General features: G+C 44.8%; 1 protein-coding gene across 1 annotated transcript in view; it reads left to right on the top strand.

Annotated features, from left to right (window-relative positions):
- The window catches only part of met (MET proto-oncogene, receptor tyrosine kinase), a 100,710-nt gene that overhangs the window by 65,162 nt on the left and 16,703 nt on the right, over window positions 1-18,845 (top strand). The window contains exons 11-17 of the mRNA XM_036958804.2: window positions 5,379-5,597; window positions 8,110-8,259; window positions 12,378-12,534; window positions 13,389-13,529; window positions 14,030-14,284; window positions 16,853-16,933; window positions 18,525-18,706. Coding sequence (XP_036814699.2) covers window positions 5,379-5,597; window positions 8,110-8,259; window positions 12,378-12,534; window positions 13,389-13,529; window positions 14,030-14,284; window positions 16,853-16,933; window positions 18,525-18,706 — 1,185 coding nt within the window. The remainder of the gene's footprint in view (window positions 1-5,378; window positions 5,598-8,109; window positions 8,260-12,377; window positions 12,535-13,388; window positions 13,530-14,029; window positions 14,285-16,852; window positions 16,934-18,524; window positions 18,707-18,845) is intronic.

Raw genomic sequence — 18,845 nt, 5'->3', positions numbered from 1 at the left:
CATTCAACATGTCAATACCTCTCACAAATATAAGTAGTGATGAAGTCAATCTCTCCTCCACTTAGAGCCAGGAGAAATTGACATGCATACTATTAGTGTTAGTTCTCTGTGTACAGCCAAGGGCCAGCCGTGTTGCCCTGCTCTGAGACAATTGCATTTTTTCTAAGTCCTTCTTCATGGCACCTGACAACACGGCCTGTAGGACCAATCTTATTGATAGTGCTGTTAAGGAGGCAGAGCAGTGCTTTATTATGGACAGACTTCTACCCATCTTAGCTAATATTGTATCAATATGTTTTGACCATGATAGTTTACAATCCAGGGTTACTCCAAGTAGTTTAGTCACCTCTACTTGCTCAATTTCCACATTATTAGTTACAATATTTCATTGAGGTTTAGGGTTTAGTGAATGATTTGTCCAAAATAAAATGCTTTTGGTTTTATAAATATTTAGGACTAATTTATTCCTTGCCACCCATTCTGTAACTAACTGCAGCTCTTTGTTAAGTTTTGCAGTGATTTCAGTTGCTGTAATAGCTGATGTGTATAGTGTTGAGTCATCCGCGTACATAGACACACTGGCTTTACTTATGTCATTAGTAAAGATTGAAAAAAGTAAGGGGCCTAGACAGCTGCCCTGGGGAATTCCTGATTCTACCTGGATTCTGTTGTAGAGGCTTCCATTGAAGAACACCTTCTATTTTCTGTTAGACAAGTAACTCTTCATCCACAATATGGCAGGGGGTGTAAAGCCATAACACATGCATTTTTCCAGCAGCGGACTATGATCGATAATGTCAAAAGCCGCACTGAAGTCTAACAAAACAGCCCCCCAATCTTTTTATTTATCAATTTCTTTCAGCCAATCATTTGTGTAAGTGCTGTGCTTGTTGATTGTCCTTCCCTATAAGCGTGCTGAAAGTCTGTTGTCAATTTGTTTACTGTAAAATAGCATTGTATCTGGTCAAACACCATTTTTTCCAAAAGTTTACTAAGGTTTGGTAACAGGCTGATTGGTTGGCTATTTGAGCCAGTAAAGAGGACTTTCCTATTTATTACTATTGCTTCCCTTCAGGCCTGAGGTCACACACTTTCTAGTAGGCTTAACTTGAAGATATGGCAAATAGGAGTGGCAATATCGTAATTTATTATCCTCAGTAATTTTCCATCCAAGTTGTCAAACCCCAGTGGCTTCTCATTGTTGATAGACAACACCAACAAAAAATTCACGTCTTCCACACTCACTTTACAGAATTCAAAATTACAATGCTTGTTTTTCAATAATTTGGTCAGATATACTTGGATGTGTAGTGTCAGCATTTGTTGCTGGCATGTCATGCCTAAATTTGCTAATCTTGCCAATGAAAAAATCGTTAAAGTAGTTGGCAATATCATACGTAATTTATCTTTGTTTCATATTTTATTGTTAACAAGATATTATTAGTTAATCAGGTCTTACTGGTTTGTGAATGATAGCCATTCGTCCCAGTTACTGTCGAACACAGGTTTTTTGGAATATTAAGACATATGTCAAGCTTTCCATAGTAAAGATTTATTCCATTATTCTAGGACATGTTTGCTTTAGTGGGCCATCTAGGTAAATATACAATATCAATGGCCCCTAACCACACTGCAAACATTTACACTTGGCTGTCTACTTTGGGCAGAGTTGAACTGGTTTTGTCCACCCCACAGCTGTGTGGACTGGAGGCTACGGTGAATCAGCTGCCGGTGCACTTTCAGGAGTCCTTTATTAAAAACACACACAGTTCCACAAGGAACACCAGATTGCTGTATATAGGAAGCATGGGGGCCCGCGACTCCAGAATCTAGTACCCATCCTCATCTCCTCCGGGCTACTAACCACATTCAGCACCACTTCCTCCATCTCCAGTTAGACTCGAGCAGCCAGAAATTACAAGCGTAGCAGAAATCTGAGCCAGTGACTCTCCACACGAGTTGTGTTAGAGGAAAGAAAAGCCATGGCCAGCCACATGTGACAGGCAGGAGAAACGTGTCAAACTAGAAAAAAGAAGGAGGTTACATGACCGGGAAAGTGATTCACTGTGTTTGTGTGCTGTGCCATCCATTATAGGAAGCCCTTTCCTGCAGTCAATTGACCTGGTGGCCTTATGGGCTGAATGTTATTATTCAAAGGGGTTGGGTTAAATGCAGAAGACACATTTCAGTTGAATGCATTCAGTTGTACAACTGACTAGGTATCCCCCTTTCACTATACAACTGACTAGGTGTCCCCCTTTCCCTACACAACTGACTAGGTATCCCCCTTTCCCTATACAACTGACTAGGTATCCCCCTTTCCCTACACAACTGACTAGGTATCCCCCTTTCCCTATACAACTGACTAGGTATCCCCCTTTCCCTATACAACTGACTAGGTATCCCCCTTTCCCTATACAACTGACTAGGTATCCCCCTTTCCCTATACAACTGACTAGGTATCCCCCTTTCCCTATACAACTGACTAGGTATCCCCCTTTCCCTATACAACTGACTAGGTATCCCCCCTTCCCTATACAACTGACTAGGTATCCCCCCTTTCCCTATACAACTGACTAGGTATCCCCCTTTCCCTATACAACTGACTAGATATCCCCCCTTCCCTATACAACTGACTAGGTATCCCCCCTTTCCCTATACAACTGACTAGGTATCCCCCTTTCCCTATACAACTGACTAGGTATCCCCCTTTCCCTATACAACTGACTAGGTATCCCCCCTTTCCCTATACAACTGACTAGGTATCCCCCTTTCCCTATACAACTGACTAGGTATCCCCCTTTCCCTATACAACTGACTAGGTATCCCCCTTTTCCTTTCCCTTTATTCATATTTTTCATAATTTCATTATGAATAAACTTTCTTTTTTTTAAACACAGAAAAACTGTTGTTTCTATGTCAAATGGGGTCATTACATTTCAGTCTTCTGTGATAAAGTGTTATATTGGTATGCAAACTCAAAATTGAATACATTTCAACTCTGTATCTGACGTCTTCTTTTTGTAAGCCTCTAACCATGTGTAAAAAAAAAGGTGTATACTTTTGTTTCAAAGTAGACTTGTTTAAGGCTACCAAGAAACACTCTGTGTGATGCTGATTTATCCCAGTGCAGTAAAATGAACACACAAATGGAGAAATTACAGGAATGGAAATGGAAAGGTACAGGAATGATGGACCTGATCCGGCCTTTTCAAAATCACACACTGGTTGAACTCTCATGAGTAGGCTGGCCAAGATTCACCCTCACAGTTAGAAATGGAATGAAAATGTCTCTACACTACACTGAGTATTCACAGCTGGGTTGGATGTGCTAGGTTGAATTACAGTGCATTTGGAAAGTATTCAGACCCCTTGACTTTTTTTCACATTTTGTTACATTATAGCCTTATTCTGAAATGTATTAAATTCGTTTCTTCCCTCATCAATCTACACACAATACCCCATAATGACAAAGCAAAACCAGATTTATTGAAATTGTAGCAAATGTATTAAAAATAAAAACAGAAATACCTTATTTACATAAGTATTCAGACCCTTTGCTATGAGACTTAAAATTGAGCTCAGGTGCTTCCTGTTTTCATTGATCATGCTTGAGATGTTTCTACAACTTGATTGGAGTCCACCTGTGGTAATTCAATTGATTGGACATGATTTGGAAACGCACACACCTGTAAATATAAGGTCCCACAGTTGACAGTGCGTGTCAGAGCAAAAACCAAGCCATAAGGTCAAAGGCATTTTCCGTAGAGCTCCGAGACAGGATTGTGTTGAGGCACAGATCTAGGAAAGTGTACCAAAAAATGTCCCCAACAACACAGTGGCCTCCATCATTCTTAAATGGATGAAGTTTGGAACCACCATGACTCTTCCTAGAGCTAGCCCAATGGTCACTCTGACAGGGCTCCAGAGGTCCTCTGTGGAGATGGGAGAGCCTGCCAGAAGGACAACGACCCTAAGCACACAGCCAAGAAAATGCAAGAGTGGCTTCAGGAGTCTCTGAATGTCCTTGAGTGGCCCAGACAGATTCCGGACTTCTCTGGAGAGACTTGAAAAATGTTTTGCAGCGATGCTCCCCATCCAACCTGACAGAGCTTGAGAGAATCTGTAGAGAAGAATGGGAAAAACTCCCCAAATACAGGTGTGCCAAGCTTTTGGCGTCATACCCAAGAAGACTCAAAGCTGTTATCGCTGCCAAAGGTGTTTCAACAAAGTACTGAGTAAAGGGTCTGAATACTTATGTAAATGTGATATTTGCTTTGCCATTAGTATTGTATTATATGTAGATTGATGAGGGGGGAAAAACAATTTAATCCATTTTAGATTAAGGTTATAACGTAACAAAATGTGGAAAAGGTCAAGGGGTCTGAATACTTTCTGAATGCACTGTATATACAGTGTTTGACTGTCTGCCATAACTTTTGTGCCTTATTATGACCTCCTTGAACTCTGATGTGCAGTATTGAAAGGAATTTTTCCACCTTGTGCTTTTAGATGGCCTGATGAACTATTCATATTTATAAATAATGATATTGTACAGATGTGGAAACAGAACGACATACCTGCAGCATTGGTGTAGAAATAGGAACTGGACCAGATTCATGGTCTTTGAGCATTTCAAATGGAAACAACTATCTGACAGAATGACATGTCAACACAGCTTTCATCGCTCTTCACAAATCCTCGTCCCCTTATTGATTGTAAGCAATGTAAACAGAGAAACAGAGCAACTTTCAAACACACTTGGTGTCAATGCGTCTGTTTGGAATCGGAGGCCAGAGGGTGGAATAATTTGAATAGTGCACCATCACAACCTTTATGTAGAGGAATATAAGGTGTCTTTCTCTTATGTATAAGAAGATATTACATACACACATCCATTGTCTCTGAGCAGGTGCGGATATAAAAAAAAAATTAAATAAAAGGTGAAAAGAGACTCTTTCTCTTATGTGGCTCTCAATTGGGCGATTAATAGGTCTTAGTGATGGGAGGCATTTTGGTTATAATCCAGGGTGGTATAAACACACTGCTGTTGTGCCCCGGAGCAAGGCACTTAAACCCCACAGCAGCTGTAGATATGGAGCTGTAATGGATAGTTTGTACAACTAGAAAGAGTGTAATATGCCCTGGGATGAAAGCATCTGCCATGTGAAGGATTAGTATGTGTACTTGTTATGTGACAGCAGGGTAAACGCTATAGGCTTTTTTAAGAGTGTTTCTCTTAATTTGTGGTGTGTGTGTGTGTGTGTGTGTGTGTGTGTGTGTGTGTGTGTGTGTGTGTGTGTGTGCGTGCGTGCGTGTGTGTGTGTGTGTGTGTACGCGTGCATGTTACTTATGCTGTGTGAGTGTTCTCCCTCCAGAACTGCATCAAGGGTGAGGACAGGCTGGCCATCCTGTGTACCACCCCGTCCCTGAAGGACCTGGGTCTGCAGACTCCTGTGGTCACCAAGGTGGCGTTCGTCCTGGATGATTTCTCCACGCCCCAGTTTGACCTGCTGTATGTAGAGGACCCTCGCTTCGAGGACTTTCAGAGACCCACCGTCACATCAAAGGGCAACAAGAGCATTCTGGAGATTAAGGTGAGACATGTCAGATCATTGAAATAAATGTCACTTTTCTGTTCTCTATCTGGGTCTCAACTGACCTCCTGAATTGGCTGAATATAACTGGAATTTACTGATAATATTAAGGTGAGACATTCCCCCTCACCCCTCTCCCCACCACCACCTCTTCATTGTAGTGATGTCTAGGGTTGGGGTCAGTTCAGTTACCAATGCATCCATTCAGAAACTGAACTGAATTTTGATTCATGCATTGGAAAAATCCTAATTTTAAACAAATGGCACTTAGAGTTTCTATTCTGGAACAGTGTCTGTTGATCGCCTGAATTGGCTAAATTCAAATGGGATTGAACTCTGATTGGAGTTAACGACACCTTGCTCTCCGGCTCACCTCGAGGCCGTGAGCTGACTCATCCTCGCCGTCTGAGGTTTGAAGGAAACAATACTGAAACAAAACAGGAAAAGGAGTCTGTTTCCCATCGCCCATCCCCCACAATTCCCTCCCTCACTCCTCTGGCCCCTCTCCTCTTCTCCAAGTATTCTCTCCAACTCACCACATTGTTCCAAGTTCCCGAGGTCAAAGCCCTTGACATATTAATGGCGGGTTTTGAACATGCAACCCCATTTCTCTGGGTAGAAAAAACTTTTTTCAAACAATGAAAAAAAAGGAGGCCCTATGGTTAGTGGCAGCTGTGCGGAGCGGGTCGCACAGGATCCTTGGTCGGCTTTTTTTCCCAGGCATGGCCTTGGCCCAATAGTCTAATCCTCCTCCCTCCTCCCCTCTCTCAGTTGCCTCCCACCCCCCACCAATCACCTTCCCCATCCCAGACAAGCCCCCATGAGCCCCATTACCCAGGGGACACACATCGCCCTGGGTTACACTGTTACAGGCTACATTTGGGGCCATCTGATATCTTTGCCCCAAAAAGGCCGCTGGTCAGGCTCCTGATAACGTTATTAGTCTTGGCTGGTGTATCACTGCAGATCGCTTCATGAGAGGTTAACAAGCATCTCAACCCAGATTAGCACCACACAGACTGTTCTTTTGGATAGGAGTGGCAGAATTTTTAATAGTTATTCTCTATGAGACATGGTACTTTCAATGTTCCATACCCAAGTATTAAATATGTTACAACCTCAGGGTACAGACATCAGATGACAGATTTGTATTGTACGTATTATTCAGTATGCTTTGTATGTGTTCAAATACTGTAGACGTTAGAGTTTGTTCTTGTCTTAGTGGCCCTGGTATGTGCGTATGTGTGCGTGTGTATGTGTGTATGTGTGTATGTGTGTTCACATGCACTGCATTAGTTGACGTGTACTGTAGTGTGGTTTAGGAACAGGTGTGGCCCTGTGTCAAATCTGAAAATCCCAGGATGTCACGCGAAGAATGATCCTTCTCTTTATGGCCTTCTGCTACGCTCATACAGCACAGCCAGGCAGAGTGAGCAGCACCCGAGCTGTGTGTGTGTGTGTGTGTGGGGGGGGGGGGGGGGGGGGGGAGTAGCCAAGGCAGTCTGTGTGAAAGTGAGATTAATTCTCTATAAATCCTCTCTTCCTGTCAAGAAGAGCCCTCAGGGACAAAGGGTTAGTTAGTGTGTATGTAGATACAGTCTTTTTTTGTCTCTACTTTTGTCTCTGTTCAGGGCGGTGGGCTCACGAGAACAGTAATGACACCACAACCAATGCCTCAGTCACTTCCACTCCCAGCATGCATGTCTTTGAGTGGATACTGAAGGACTCACTGAGGATGATGTAGTACTGCATGTGCATATGATCCCTCTCCCTATCTCCCTCTCTCCATATCTCTACATCTCTCCCTCTCTCCATCTCTCCCTCTCTCCCTCTCTCCTTCACTCCCTATCTCTCCCTCTCTCCCTCTCTCATCTCTCCATCTCTCCCTCTCTCCATATCTCTCCATCTCTCCCTATCTCTCCATATCTCTCCGTCTCTCCCTATCTCTCCGTCTCTCCCTATCTCCATCTCTCCATCTCTCCCTTTCTCCCTCTCTCCATCTCTCCCAATCTCTCCATCTCTCCCCATCTCTCCATCTCTCCATCTCTCCCTCTATCCATCTCTCCTTCTATCCATCTCTCCCTCTCTCCATCTCTCCATCTCTCCCTCTCTCCATCTCTCCCTATCTCTCCATTTCTCCCTATCTCTCCGTCTCTCCCTCTCTCCATCTCTCCATCTCTCCCTATCTCTCCGTCTCTCCCTCTCTCCATCTCTCCATCTCTCCCTCTCTCCATCTCTCCCTATCTCTCCATCTCTCCCTATCTCTGCATCTCTCCCCATCTCTCCATCTCTCCCTCTATCCATCTCTCCCTCTCTCCATCTCTCCCTATCTCTCCGTCTCTCCCTCTCTCCCTCTCTCAATATCTCTCCATCTCTCCCTATCTCTCCATCTCTCCCTATCTCTCTATCTCTCCCTATCTCTCCATCTCTCCCTCTATCCATCTCTCCCTCTATCCATCTCTCCCTCTATCCATCTCTCCCTCTCTCCCTCTCTCCCTTTCTCCCTCTCCAGGTGCCAGGCCGTGTGGATGTGGAGGCGATGAAGGGGGAGGTGCTGAAGGTGTCTAACAGAACCTGTGAGAGCGTGACTGTGGTGGGGAACACTCTGGAGTGTACTGTCCCCATGGAGCTACGGGACGCAACCAATGAATTGGAGGTGGAGGTGAGGACACAGACAGAGAGAGAGAGAAAAAAAGAGAGAGAGAGAAACACACATACACAGACACAGACACTGACACAAAAACACACACTCCCTTCCAACCAAACGTTCAATCAACACTTCCAAACTCGCTCCATGAACTTCCCACTGAGTCCCCTCATCACCCCTAGTTAGACGTGGATGAGACCACCCTACCTTCCCTTGGCTTTCTGAGCTCTCCACTTCACTTGAGACAGCCCCTTATCTACAGAGACCACTACAGACAGCTATAGACCCCCAGTCTAGCAGGCCCACTCCACAGCTCAATAAAGGCCTTGTTGGGCTGCCACTGCATCCATACAGAGGGCTCTGTGTGTTTATTTAAATAAATAAAAATAAATAAATAAATAAATAAAAATGATCCTTTATTTAACCAAGTTGAGAACAAGTTCTGATTTACAATTGCGACCTGGCCAAGATAAAGCAAAGCAGTTCGACAGATACAACGACACAGAGTTACACATGGAGTAAAACAAACATACAGTCAATAATACAGTATAAACAAGTCTATATACGATGTGAGCAAATGAGGTAAGAAGGGAGGTAAAGGCAAAAAAAGGCCATGGTGGCAAAGTAAATACAATATAGCAAGTAAAACACTGGAATGGTAGATTTGCAATGGAAGAATGTGCAAAGTAGAAATAAAAATAATGGGATGCAAAGGAGCAAAATAAATAAATAAATTAAATACAGTAGGGAAAGAGGTAGTTGTTTGGGCTAAATTATAGGTGGGCTATGTACAGGTGCAGTAATCTGTGAGCTGCTCTGACAGTTGGTGCTTAAAGCTAGTGAGGGAGATAAGTGTTTCCAGTTTCAGAGATTTTTGTAGTTCGTTCCAGTCATTGGCATTAGAGAACTGGAAGGAGAGGCGGCCAAAGAAATAATTGGTTTTGGGGGTGACTAGAGAGATATACCTGCTGGAGCGTGTGCTACAGGTGGGAGATGCTATGGTGACCAGCGAGCTGAGATAAGGGGGGACTTTACCTAGCAGGGTCTTGTAGATGACATGGAGCCAGTGGGTTTGGCGACGAGTATGAAGCGAGGGCCAGCCAACGAGATCGTACAGGTCGCAATGGTGGGTAGTATATGGGGCTTTGGTGACAAAACGGATTGCACTGTGATAGACTGCATCCAATTTGTTGTGTAGGGTATTGGAGGCTATTTTGTAAATGACATCGCCAAAGTCGAGGATTGGTAGGATGGTCAGTTTTACAAGGGTATGTTTGGCAGCATGAGTGAAGGATGCTTTGTTGCGAAATAGGAAGCCAATTCTAGATTTAACTTTGGATTGGAGATGTTTGATATGGGTCTGGAAGGAGAGTTTACAGTCTAACCAGACACCTAAGTATTTGTAGTTGTCCACGTATTGTCAGAGCCTTCCAGAGTCAGAGCCTTCCAGAGTAGTGATGTTGGACAGGCGGGTAGGTGCAGGTAGCGATCGGTTGAAGAGCGTGCATTTAGTTTTACTTGTATTTAAGAGCAATTGGAGGCCACGGAAGGAGAGTTGTATGGCGTGTGTGTGGTGTGTGTGTTTGTGTGCTCGTGCATGTGTGTGTGTGTGTGTGTGTGTGTGTGTGTGTGTGTGTGTGTGTGTGTGTGTGTGTGTGTGTGTGTGTGTGTCCTAAGTGTGCCTATTGACAGATTGACTGATGTCAGAACACCAGTGTGCAGTTCCTGCTTTGATAGATCATACAGTAGTTTACATCGTTCTGTTGTCTGACATTTTATTACCACAGTCACTAGCCAGGAAAATGTACAGATAACACCGTATTCCTCCTGGCATTCCATCATCACCCCTGAATGATACCAGAGTGTTCAACTCAGACTTGCAATATCTCACACACAGTAGTCTCACACACAGTAGTCTCACACACAGTAGTCTCACACACAGTAGTCTCACCCAAACTGCTTAGAAATGTTATAAAAATACATTGTTAACCATAAACCTTTGACTTTCCACATTGTCTTTAATGGACGTGATTCAACCCCAGAACGTTAAATTACTACAGGGGTCAGGGTTGGAGCAGCATGGAGCAGAAGACAGAGCTGTTTCATAATGATATTATTCAGGCCGGTAAACACAGAGGAACATGGAGCAGAAGACAGAGCTGTTTCATAATGGTATTATTCAGGCCTGTAAACACAGAGGAACATGGAGCAGAAGACAGAGCTGTTTCATAATGATATTATTCAGGCCGGTAAACACAGAGGAACATGGAGCAGAAGACAGAGCTGTTTCATAATGGTATTATTCAGGCCTGTAAACACAGAGGAACATGGAGCAGAAGACAGAGCTGTTTCATAATGATATAATTCAGGCCTGTAAACACAGAGGAACATGGAGCAGAAGACAGAGCTGTTTCATAATGATATAATTCAGGCCTGTAAACACAGAGGAACATGGAGCAGAAGACAGAGCTGTTTCATAATGGTATTATTCAGGCCTGTAAACACAGAGGAACATGGAGCAGAAGACAGAGCTGTTTCATAATGGTATTATTCAGGCCTGTAAACACAGAGGAACATGGAGCAGAAGACAGAGCTGTTTCATAATGATATAATTCAGGCCTGTAAACACAGAGGAACATGGAGCAGAAGACAGAGCTGTTTCATAATGGTATTATTCAGGCCTGTAAACACAGAGGAACATGGAGCAGAAGACAGAGCTGTTTCATAATGGTATTATTCAGGCCTGTAAACACAGAGGAACATGGAGCAGAAGACAGAGCTGTTTCATAATGATATTATTCAGGCCTGTAAACACAGAGGAACATGGAGCAGAAGACAGAGCTGTTTCATAATGATATAATTCAGGCCTGTAAACACAGAGGAACATGGAGCAGAAGACAGAGCTGTTTCATAATGGTATTATTCAGGCCTGTAAACACAGAGGAACATGGAGCAGAAGACAGAGCTGTTTCATAATGATATAATTCAGGCCTGTAAACACAGAGGAACATGGAGCAGAAGACAGAGCTGTTTCATAATGATATAATTCAGGCCTGTAAACACAGAGGAACATGGAGCAGAAGACAGAGCTGTTTCATAATGGTATTATTCAGGCCTGTAAACACAGAGGAACATGGAGCAGAAGACAGAGCTGTTTCATAATGGTATTATTCAGGCCTGTAAACACAGAGGAACATGGAGCAGAAGACAGAGCTGTTTCATAATGATATAATTCAGGCCTGTAAACACAGAGGAACATGGAGCAGAAGACAGAGCTGTTTCATAATGATATAATTCAGGCCTGTAAACACAGAGGAACATGGAGCAGAAGACAGAGCTGTTTCATAATGGTATTATTCAGGCCGGTTAACACAGAGGAACATGGAGCTTCGGGCACAATCAGCTGCAGAGTTGAGGGTATTAGAACTCACCATTAGTGTGATCTCTAGAGAGGGGTCAGGCAATATCCCTAGACCCCCTAGCCTCTGTCCCTGGTTGTCCACACTGACACACCAGTAGGCCACACCCAGGCAGCCCCAGACAGAGCCAGACAGCCCCAGACAGAGCCAGACAGAGCCAAACAGCCCCAGACAGAGCCAGACAGCCCCAGACAGACCCAGGCAGCCCCAGACAGAGCCAGACAGCCCCAGACAGCCCCAGACAGAGCCAGACAGCCCCAGACAGAGCCAGACAGAGCCAAACAGCCCCAGACAGAACCAGACAGCCCCAGACAGCCCCAGACAGACTCAGGCAGCCCCAGACAGAGCCAGACAGAGCCAGACAAGCCCCCTTGACACACACACCGTCTCCAGCTCATTTCTCCCAAACCTAATAATGGTAAAAGCAATATCTATGATCCAAACTGCACTCCGTCTGTGGCTCACGATGCTCCACATGTGAGAGAGAGAGAGAGAGAGAGAGAGAGAGAGAGAGAGAGTGTGTGTGTGTGTGTGTGTGTGTGTGTGTGTGTGTGGGTGTGTGTGTGTGTTCATCAGTTTTTCGCCTAGAATGGAATTGGAGTTTTCCAACACACACACCGTAAAAAATGTATTATCTAGAACGTAGTTGTACATCTCACTCACTGTTCTCCTCTCCTCTGTCTGACTGTCTGTGTATGTGTATTATGTGTGTAGTGGCGTCAGGCGTCGTCCTCGGTGAGTCTGGGCAGGGTGATGTTGGCCCATGAGCAGGACTACAGAGGGCTGCTAGCTGGCTGTGTGTGTGTCAGTCTGCTGCTGCTGATGTTGCTCACTCTGTTCCTCTGGAAAAGGAGGAACAAACACATTGACGGTAAGTCAGTTTGTGTTATTTTGTGATATATTTTCAACTGTGTGTGCGTGTGTGTGCATGTGTGTGTGCATGTTTGCCCGCCTCTTACTGGCTGTGGGATTGTGAGGTGTTGAGCTGATGGGAGCACTGGTGGAGCGCTCTATCCTTCTCCTTCAATGACTGTGTTCTCTCTCCCTCTGCTACTGCCTCCCTCCTCCTCTCTCTTTCTCTGTCCCCTCCCTTCACCTGTACCCCCTCTCTGCCACCCCACTCTCTTCCCTACATCCTCTCCTTCCCTCTACCTCCTACATCCTCTCCTTCTCTCTACCTCCTACCACCTCTCCTCCTCTCTCCTCTCCTCTCCCTCCTTCCCTCCCTCCTCTCTCTCCCTCCTCCTCTCTCTCTCCCTCCTCTCTCTCTCTTCCTCCTCCTCTCTCTCTCCCTCCTCCTCTCTTTCTCTCTCATCCTCTCTCCTCTCTCTCTCCCTCCTCCTCTCTCTCTCTCCCTCCTCCTCTCTCTCTCTCTCATCCTCTCTCCTCTCTCTCTCCCTCCTCCTCTCCCTCCTCTCTCTCTGTCCCTCCTCCTCTCTCTCTCCATCCTCCTCTCTCTCTCTCTCTCTCTCTCTCTCTCTCTCTCTCGCATCCTCTCTCTCTCCCTCCTCCTCTCCCTCTCTCCCTCCCTCCTCCTCTCCCTCCTCTCTCTTTCTCTCTCTCTCTCTCTCCATCCTCCTCTTTCTCCCTCCTCCTCTCCCTCTCTCCCTCCCTCCTCCTCTCCCTCCTCCTCTCCCTCCTCCTCTCCCTCCTCTTCTCTCTCTCCTCCTCTCTCTCCCCCTCTCCCTCCTCCTCTCTCTCCTTCTCTCTATCTCTGGTTTCCAGATCTGGCTGAGGGTAAGGTTTGGTATGACGGCAGGGCTCACATTCAGCACTTGGATATGTTGGCTAATGCCCGGAGCGTCAGCCCCACTAACGAAATGGTGTCCCACGAGTCTTTGGACTATAGAACCACCCTGCTGGAGGGTACGTTTCCTGACACTACACCACTGGGGCGGTTACTCTGACCCTAAAAACTAACACTAACCCTGTACTAACAACACCTGCCTTTCTTAACCTTAACCTCTAACCTCTAAAGAGATGGCCATCTAACTCTGTGTGTTTTTTATTCTTTGCTTCATACCTGATGCCTATTCAGACCTGGGAAACCAATGACATTAATGTATCGATGGAGGTGAAAACCAGAAGGCACTCCAATGTCCAAGAACTAGAGTTTCCCATCCCTGCCTGCTCCTCTTTCAAAATAACCCTCACATTTTCACTCATTTGCCCTCCCCTGCTTCCCTTCTCCCCCCAATGACATAAAGAACGAATGGGCAGGTCTCAGGTTCTCTCTCTTCCTTTCTGTAACCATGACTCTCTCTTTCTCCGACCTGTCTCTCTGGCATCACTCTGTGATCATGTGACCTATGTTGACCTCTGACCCTGACCCCTGTAGTAATTGACCTTTGGCTATATTGTTTCAGACCAGGGCGTGGAGAGGCCAGAGTCATGCAGGGGGGCTCCCCCTATCTACGGGAGCCATGGGGAGCTGCTGTCCCCCAGATTGGGGCACGGAGGCATGGGTCTGGGGGCAGAGGGGGAGATGGTGTCCCCTCTCCTGTCGGCCCCGGTCCACATCGACCCGTCCCAGCTGCACCCTGACCTCCTGAAGGAGGTTCAACATGTGGTCATCGCCAGAGAACATCTGCTGTTACATTTTAACCAGGTCATCGGCAGAGGTCAGTGGGATGATCATACACGTGTATATACTGTACACACTTCTGATACATGAACACATACACAGGTACAGTGCACGCAAAGACGCCCACATCCATGAACACACGTGCAAACACACACACACACACACACACACACACACACACACACACACACACACACACATACACCTATATCTACACACACACACGTGCACACGCGCACACATACACACACACGCACACACATACACACACACGCACACACATACACACACACGCACACACATACACACACACACGCACACACATACACCTATATATCCACACACACACACATACACACACACACACACACACACACACACACACACACACCTAAAAACACAGTACATTAACACAGACAGACACACTTATAAAGCCATTAGGGAACCTGTAGGTCTCTCAAACATATCAGAATCTATCTCCATAGGGGATACACCTAAATACACTTTAGAATCACCTTGTAAGAGCTTAATGACCAACATTATCAAACCACCAGGTTGGACATCCAGACATAAATAATCACCAGACATTATATGTGGTCACCAAGTGGGGTGTTCACTACTTCACTATATCACTATATTAGTTTAAAGGAGAAAGGCCTTTCTCTGTTATTAACATCCCCACAATGTTCGGGGACAATGCTCCTAAAAAACTGCCTCCTCCCCCTTAGCTCAACCCTCGGGGAGGTCTAGGGATTCCTAAAGCAGAATTACGGGGTGGGATGATTTGTACCCGGGTAGCATTGCAAGCTCCATTGTTGATCCGTGTGGTGTAAGCTGAGCCGTCTTTGCATCTGCAGGGATTGTGATGGAAGAACGCCTCAGAGAGTTCTCTACGCTCCTCTAGCTTTAATACCCCAACACCCCTGCAAAGCTGCACTGAACCCTCTCGACCACATATAATTCAATAAGGGCCACGGTAACTCAGAGCTCAGAAAAGGGGAGATATAGCCTCCCACTGCTATGGCTACTACTGTAGGGTGCTGTATGAATGGCCCTCCAGTAAAGGGTTATAGAAGTCACCTAGGCTTCAACCAGTGGTGGGAAAAGAACACAATTGTCATACTTATCATACACAATTGCAAGTAAAATACTACTTGAGTAAAAGTCGAAAAGTATTGGTTTTTAAATATACTTGAGTATCAAAAGTAAAAGTATAAATCATGTAAAATTCCAGACGGCACAATTTTTTTGCTTTTCTAATTTACAGATGGCCAGGGGCACACTCCAACTCAAACATCATTTACAGATGGCTAGGGGCACACTCCAACTCAAACATCATTTACAGATGGCCAGGGGCACACTCCAACTCAAACATCATTTACAGATGGCCAGGGGCACACTCCAACTCAAACATCATTTACAGATGGCTAGGGGCACACTCCAACTCAAACATCATTTACAGATGGCCAGGGGCACACTCCAACTCAAACATCATTTACAGATGGCCAGGGGCACACTCCAACTCAAACATCATTTACAGATGGCTAGGGGCACACTCCAACTCAAACATCATTTACAGATGGCCAGGGGCACACTCCAACTCAAACATCATTTACAGATGGCCAGGGGCACACTCCAACTCCAACATCATTTACAGATAGCCAGGGGCACACTCCAACTCAAACATCATTTACAGATGGCCAGGGTCACACTCCAACTCAAACATCATTTACAGATGGCCAGGGGCACACTCCAACTCAAACATCATTTACAGATGGCCAGTGGCACACTACAACTCAAACATCATTTACAGATGGCCAGTGGCACACTCCAACTCAAACATCATTTACAGATGGCCAGGGGCACACTCCAACTCAAACATAATTTACATATGGCCAGGGGCACACTCCAACTCAAACATCATTTACAGATGGCCAGTGGCAGACTCCAACTCAAACATCATTTACAGATGGCCAGTGGCAGACTCCAACTCAAACATCATTTACAGATGGCCAGTGGCAGACTCCAACTCAAACATAATTTACAGATGGCCAGTGGCAGACTCCAACTCAAACATCATTTACAAATGAAGCATTTGTGTTTAGTGAGTCCACCAGATCAGAAGCAGTAGGGATGACCAGAGATGTTCTGTTGATAGGTGTGTGAATTGGACAATTTTCCTCTGCTGCTAAGCATTCAAAATGTGACAAGTACTTTTGGGTGTCAGCAAAAATGTATGGAGTAAAAAGTACATTATTTTCTTTAAGAATGTAATGGAATAAAAGTCAAAGTTGTCAAAAATATAAATAGTAAAGTACAGATACCCCAAAAAACTACTTAAGTTGTACATTAAATTCATTTTCATTTACACCACTCACTTCAACAAAGAGAAATCTTGCTTTTCTGAGTGACTGACTGCTCCATTGACATGCCACCAAATGACTTAATGGTCTAGAGAATCGGGTGCTTAATCCTCGTGAGCATAGTTCATAAACAAACAAATAGTTTTGGTATCAGGGATTCCTCAGTGTAAAGTGTGCATTGTCTTACATCAAGCACTCAGCTTGTCGCTTATTTGACATCATATTTATTCTTCTTCATACAGGACACTTTGGCTGTGTGTTCCACGGTACCTTGTTGGAGGCTGACGGACAGAAGCAGCACTGTGCCATCAAGTCTCTCAACCGTGAGTACTGCATGACCACAAAGGCACAGTTCACCCCGTCAGTGTTCATTCAAATCTCATTGCTCTGATATGTCACCACACAACGCAACGCCGCAACAACGTTAGAGGGCTTATCTCATCTCTTGGACGTGCTACGGCAGTGTGTCCTGTGGAAGGATGATTGAGATGGATTGGCTCCTGGTGCTGAGGATGACATTAGGGTCCCCCTCTCTCTAATTGTGTAACCTGTCACTTTATCCTGAGAGATGAATGTCCTAGATAAGTCTTCCACAAGACTTCTGGAAGCTCTGCCACTGGGCTGGTGGTAACCCATAGCGATAGAGGGTTACCACTGCCTTGTTCTCTAAGCCTTGGCCTTCTCATTGTGTTAACAGTGACCTAAAGTTCCCCAGGGAGCTTTAAAGGAAATAAAGAAGTTCCCCAGGGAGCTTTAAAGAAAATAAAGAAGTTCCCCAGGGAGCTTTAAAGAAAATAAAGAAGTTCCCCAGGGAGCTTTAAAGGAAATAAAGAAGTTCCCCAGGGAGCTTTAAAGGAAATAAAGAAGTTCCCCAGGGAGCTTTAAAGGAAATAAAGAAGTTCCCCAGGGAGCTTTAAAGGAAATAAAGAAGTTCCCCAGGGAGCTTTAAAGAAAATAAAGAAGTTCCCCAGGGAGCTTTAAAGAAAATAAAGAAGTTCCCCAGGGAGCTTTAAAGAAAATAAAGAAGTTCCCCAGGGAGCTTTAAAGAAAATAAAGAAGTTCCCCAGGGAGCTTTAAAGAAAATAAAGAAGTTCCCCAGGGAGCTTTAAAGGAAATAAAGAAGTTCCCCAGGGAGCTTTAAAGAAAATAAAGAAGTTCCCCAGGGAGCTTTAAAGAAAATAAAGAAGTTCCCCAGGGAGCTTTAAAGAAAATAAAGAAGTTCCCCAGGGAGCTTTAAAGAAAATAAAGAAGATCCCCAGGGAGCTTTGTCACTGTCATGGAAAAGGCACATGGTTTGGAGGATATTGTAAGTGATGTCACCATGTTGTTTCTGCAGTAGGCAGATAGTTCTATACATCCAGCTTCACAGCCTCGTTTTCTTAGATATTCTGTGATCTTTCTTTTACTCAACTCTAAATGGCGAGTCGTCTTTCTTTGCTTGTGTGTGTGTCGTCATCTGGTAGTTACAGTGAAAGGGCAGTTTTATCAGACGTTTTATCTTAGCTAAATGAGATTCTGTTTCAAACGAGATTAGAAGAGAAGGGGAGAAAGAGAAAGAGCAGTGACACCAGGAGCACTGATTCGATTGGATAATGGGAGTGTTGTGTAGCAGTAACCTATAGGTTTGGGGTAGGGTCACAGTCCCTATGCTCAGACAGCCTGGAGACTGGCTCCTCATGGGCTTCTAACAGTGGTATATAACTAAGGTTTAGATGGCACAACGGTAAAGAGATAGAGGTTTATGGCTTGATGGCCTGTTTTTGTTAGCGTTTTTGTTGGTGGTCCATCTAACAGCACATGATGAAGCTTTAATGTCAGGTTGCTGTAAAACAGAATGTGTTCTCTTCTCAACAACTTGGTTAAATAAAGGTAATAAATAAATAAACAATCCTGTAAAATCTTGCTGTGTTTAAGGGATTACTGACCTGGAGGAGGTGTCTCAGTTCCTGAAGGAGGGGATCATCATGAAGGACTTCAGCCACCCCAACGTGTTGTCTCTCCTGGGGATCTGTCTGCCCCCTGAGGGCTCTCCTCTGGTGGTGCTGCCATACATGAAGCACGGTGACCTCAGGAACTTTATCAGGGACGAGACACATGTAAGATTTTTATTTTTATTTATTTCACCTTTATTTAACCAGGTAGGCAAGTTGAGAAGAAGTTCTCATTTACAATTGCGACCTGGCCAAGATAAAGCAAAGCATGTCACGGTTTTCTTCGTGTGAAGGAGAGTCGGAC

The sequence above is a fragment of the Oncorhynchus mykiss genome, chromosome 2, assembly GCF_057628025.1.
Source record: "Oncorhynchus mykiss isolate SJ-2025 chromosome 2, ASM5762802v1, whole genome shotgun sequence".
Lineage (NCBI taxonomy): Eukaryota > Metazoa > Chordata > Actinopteri > Salmoniformes > Salmonidae > Oncorhynchus > Oncorhynchus mykiss.
This window is presented reverse-complemented; position numbering and strand designations above follow the sequence as displayed.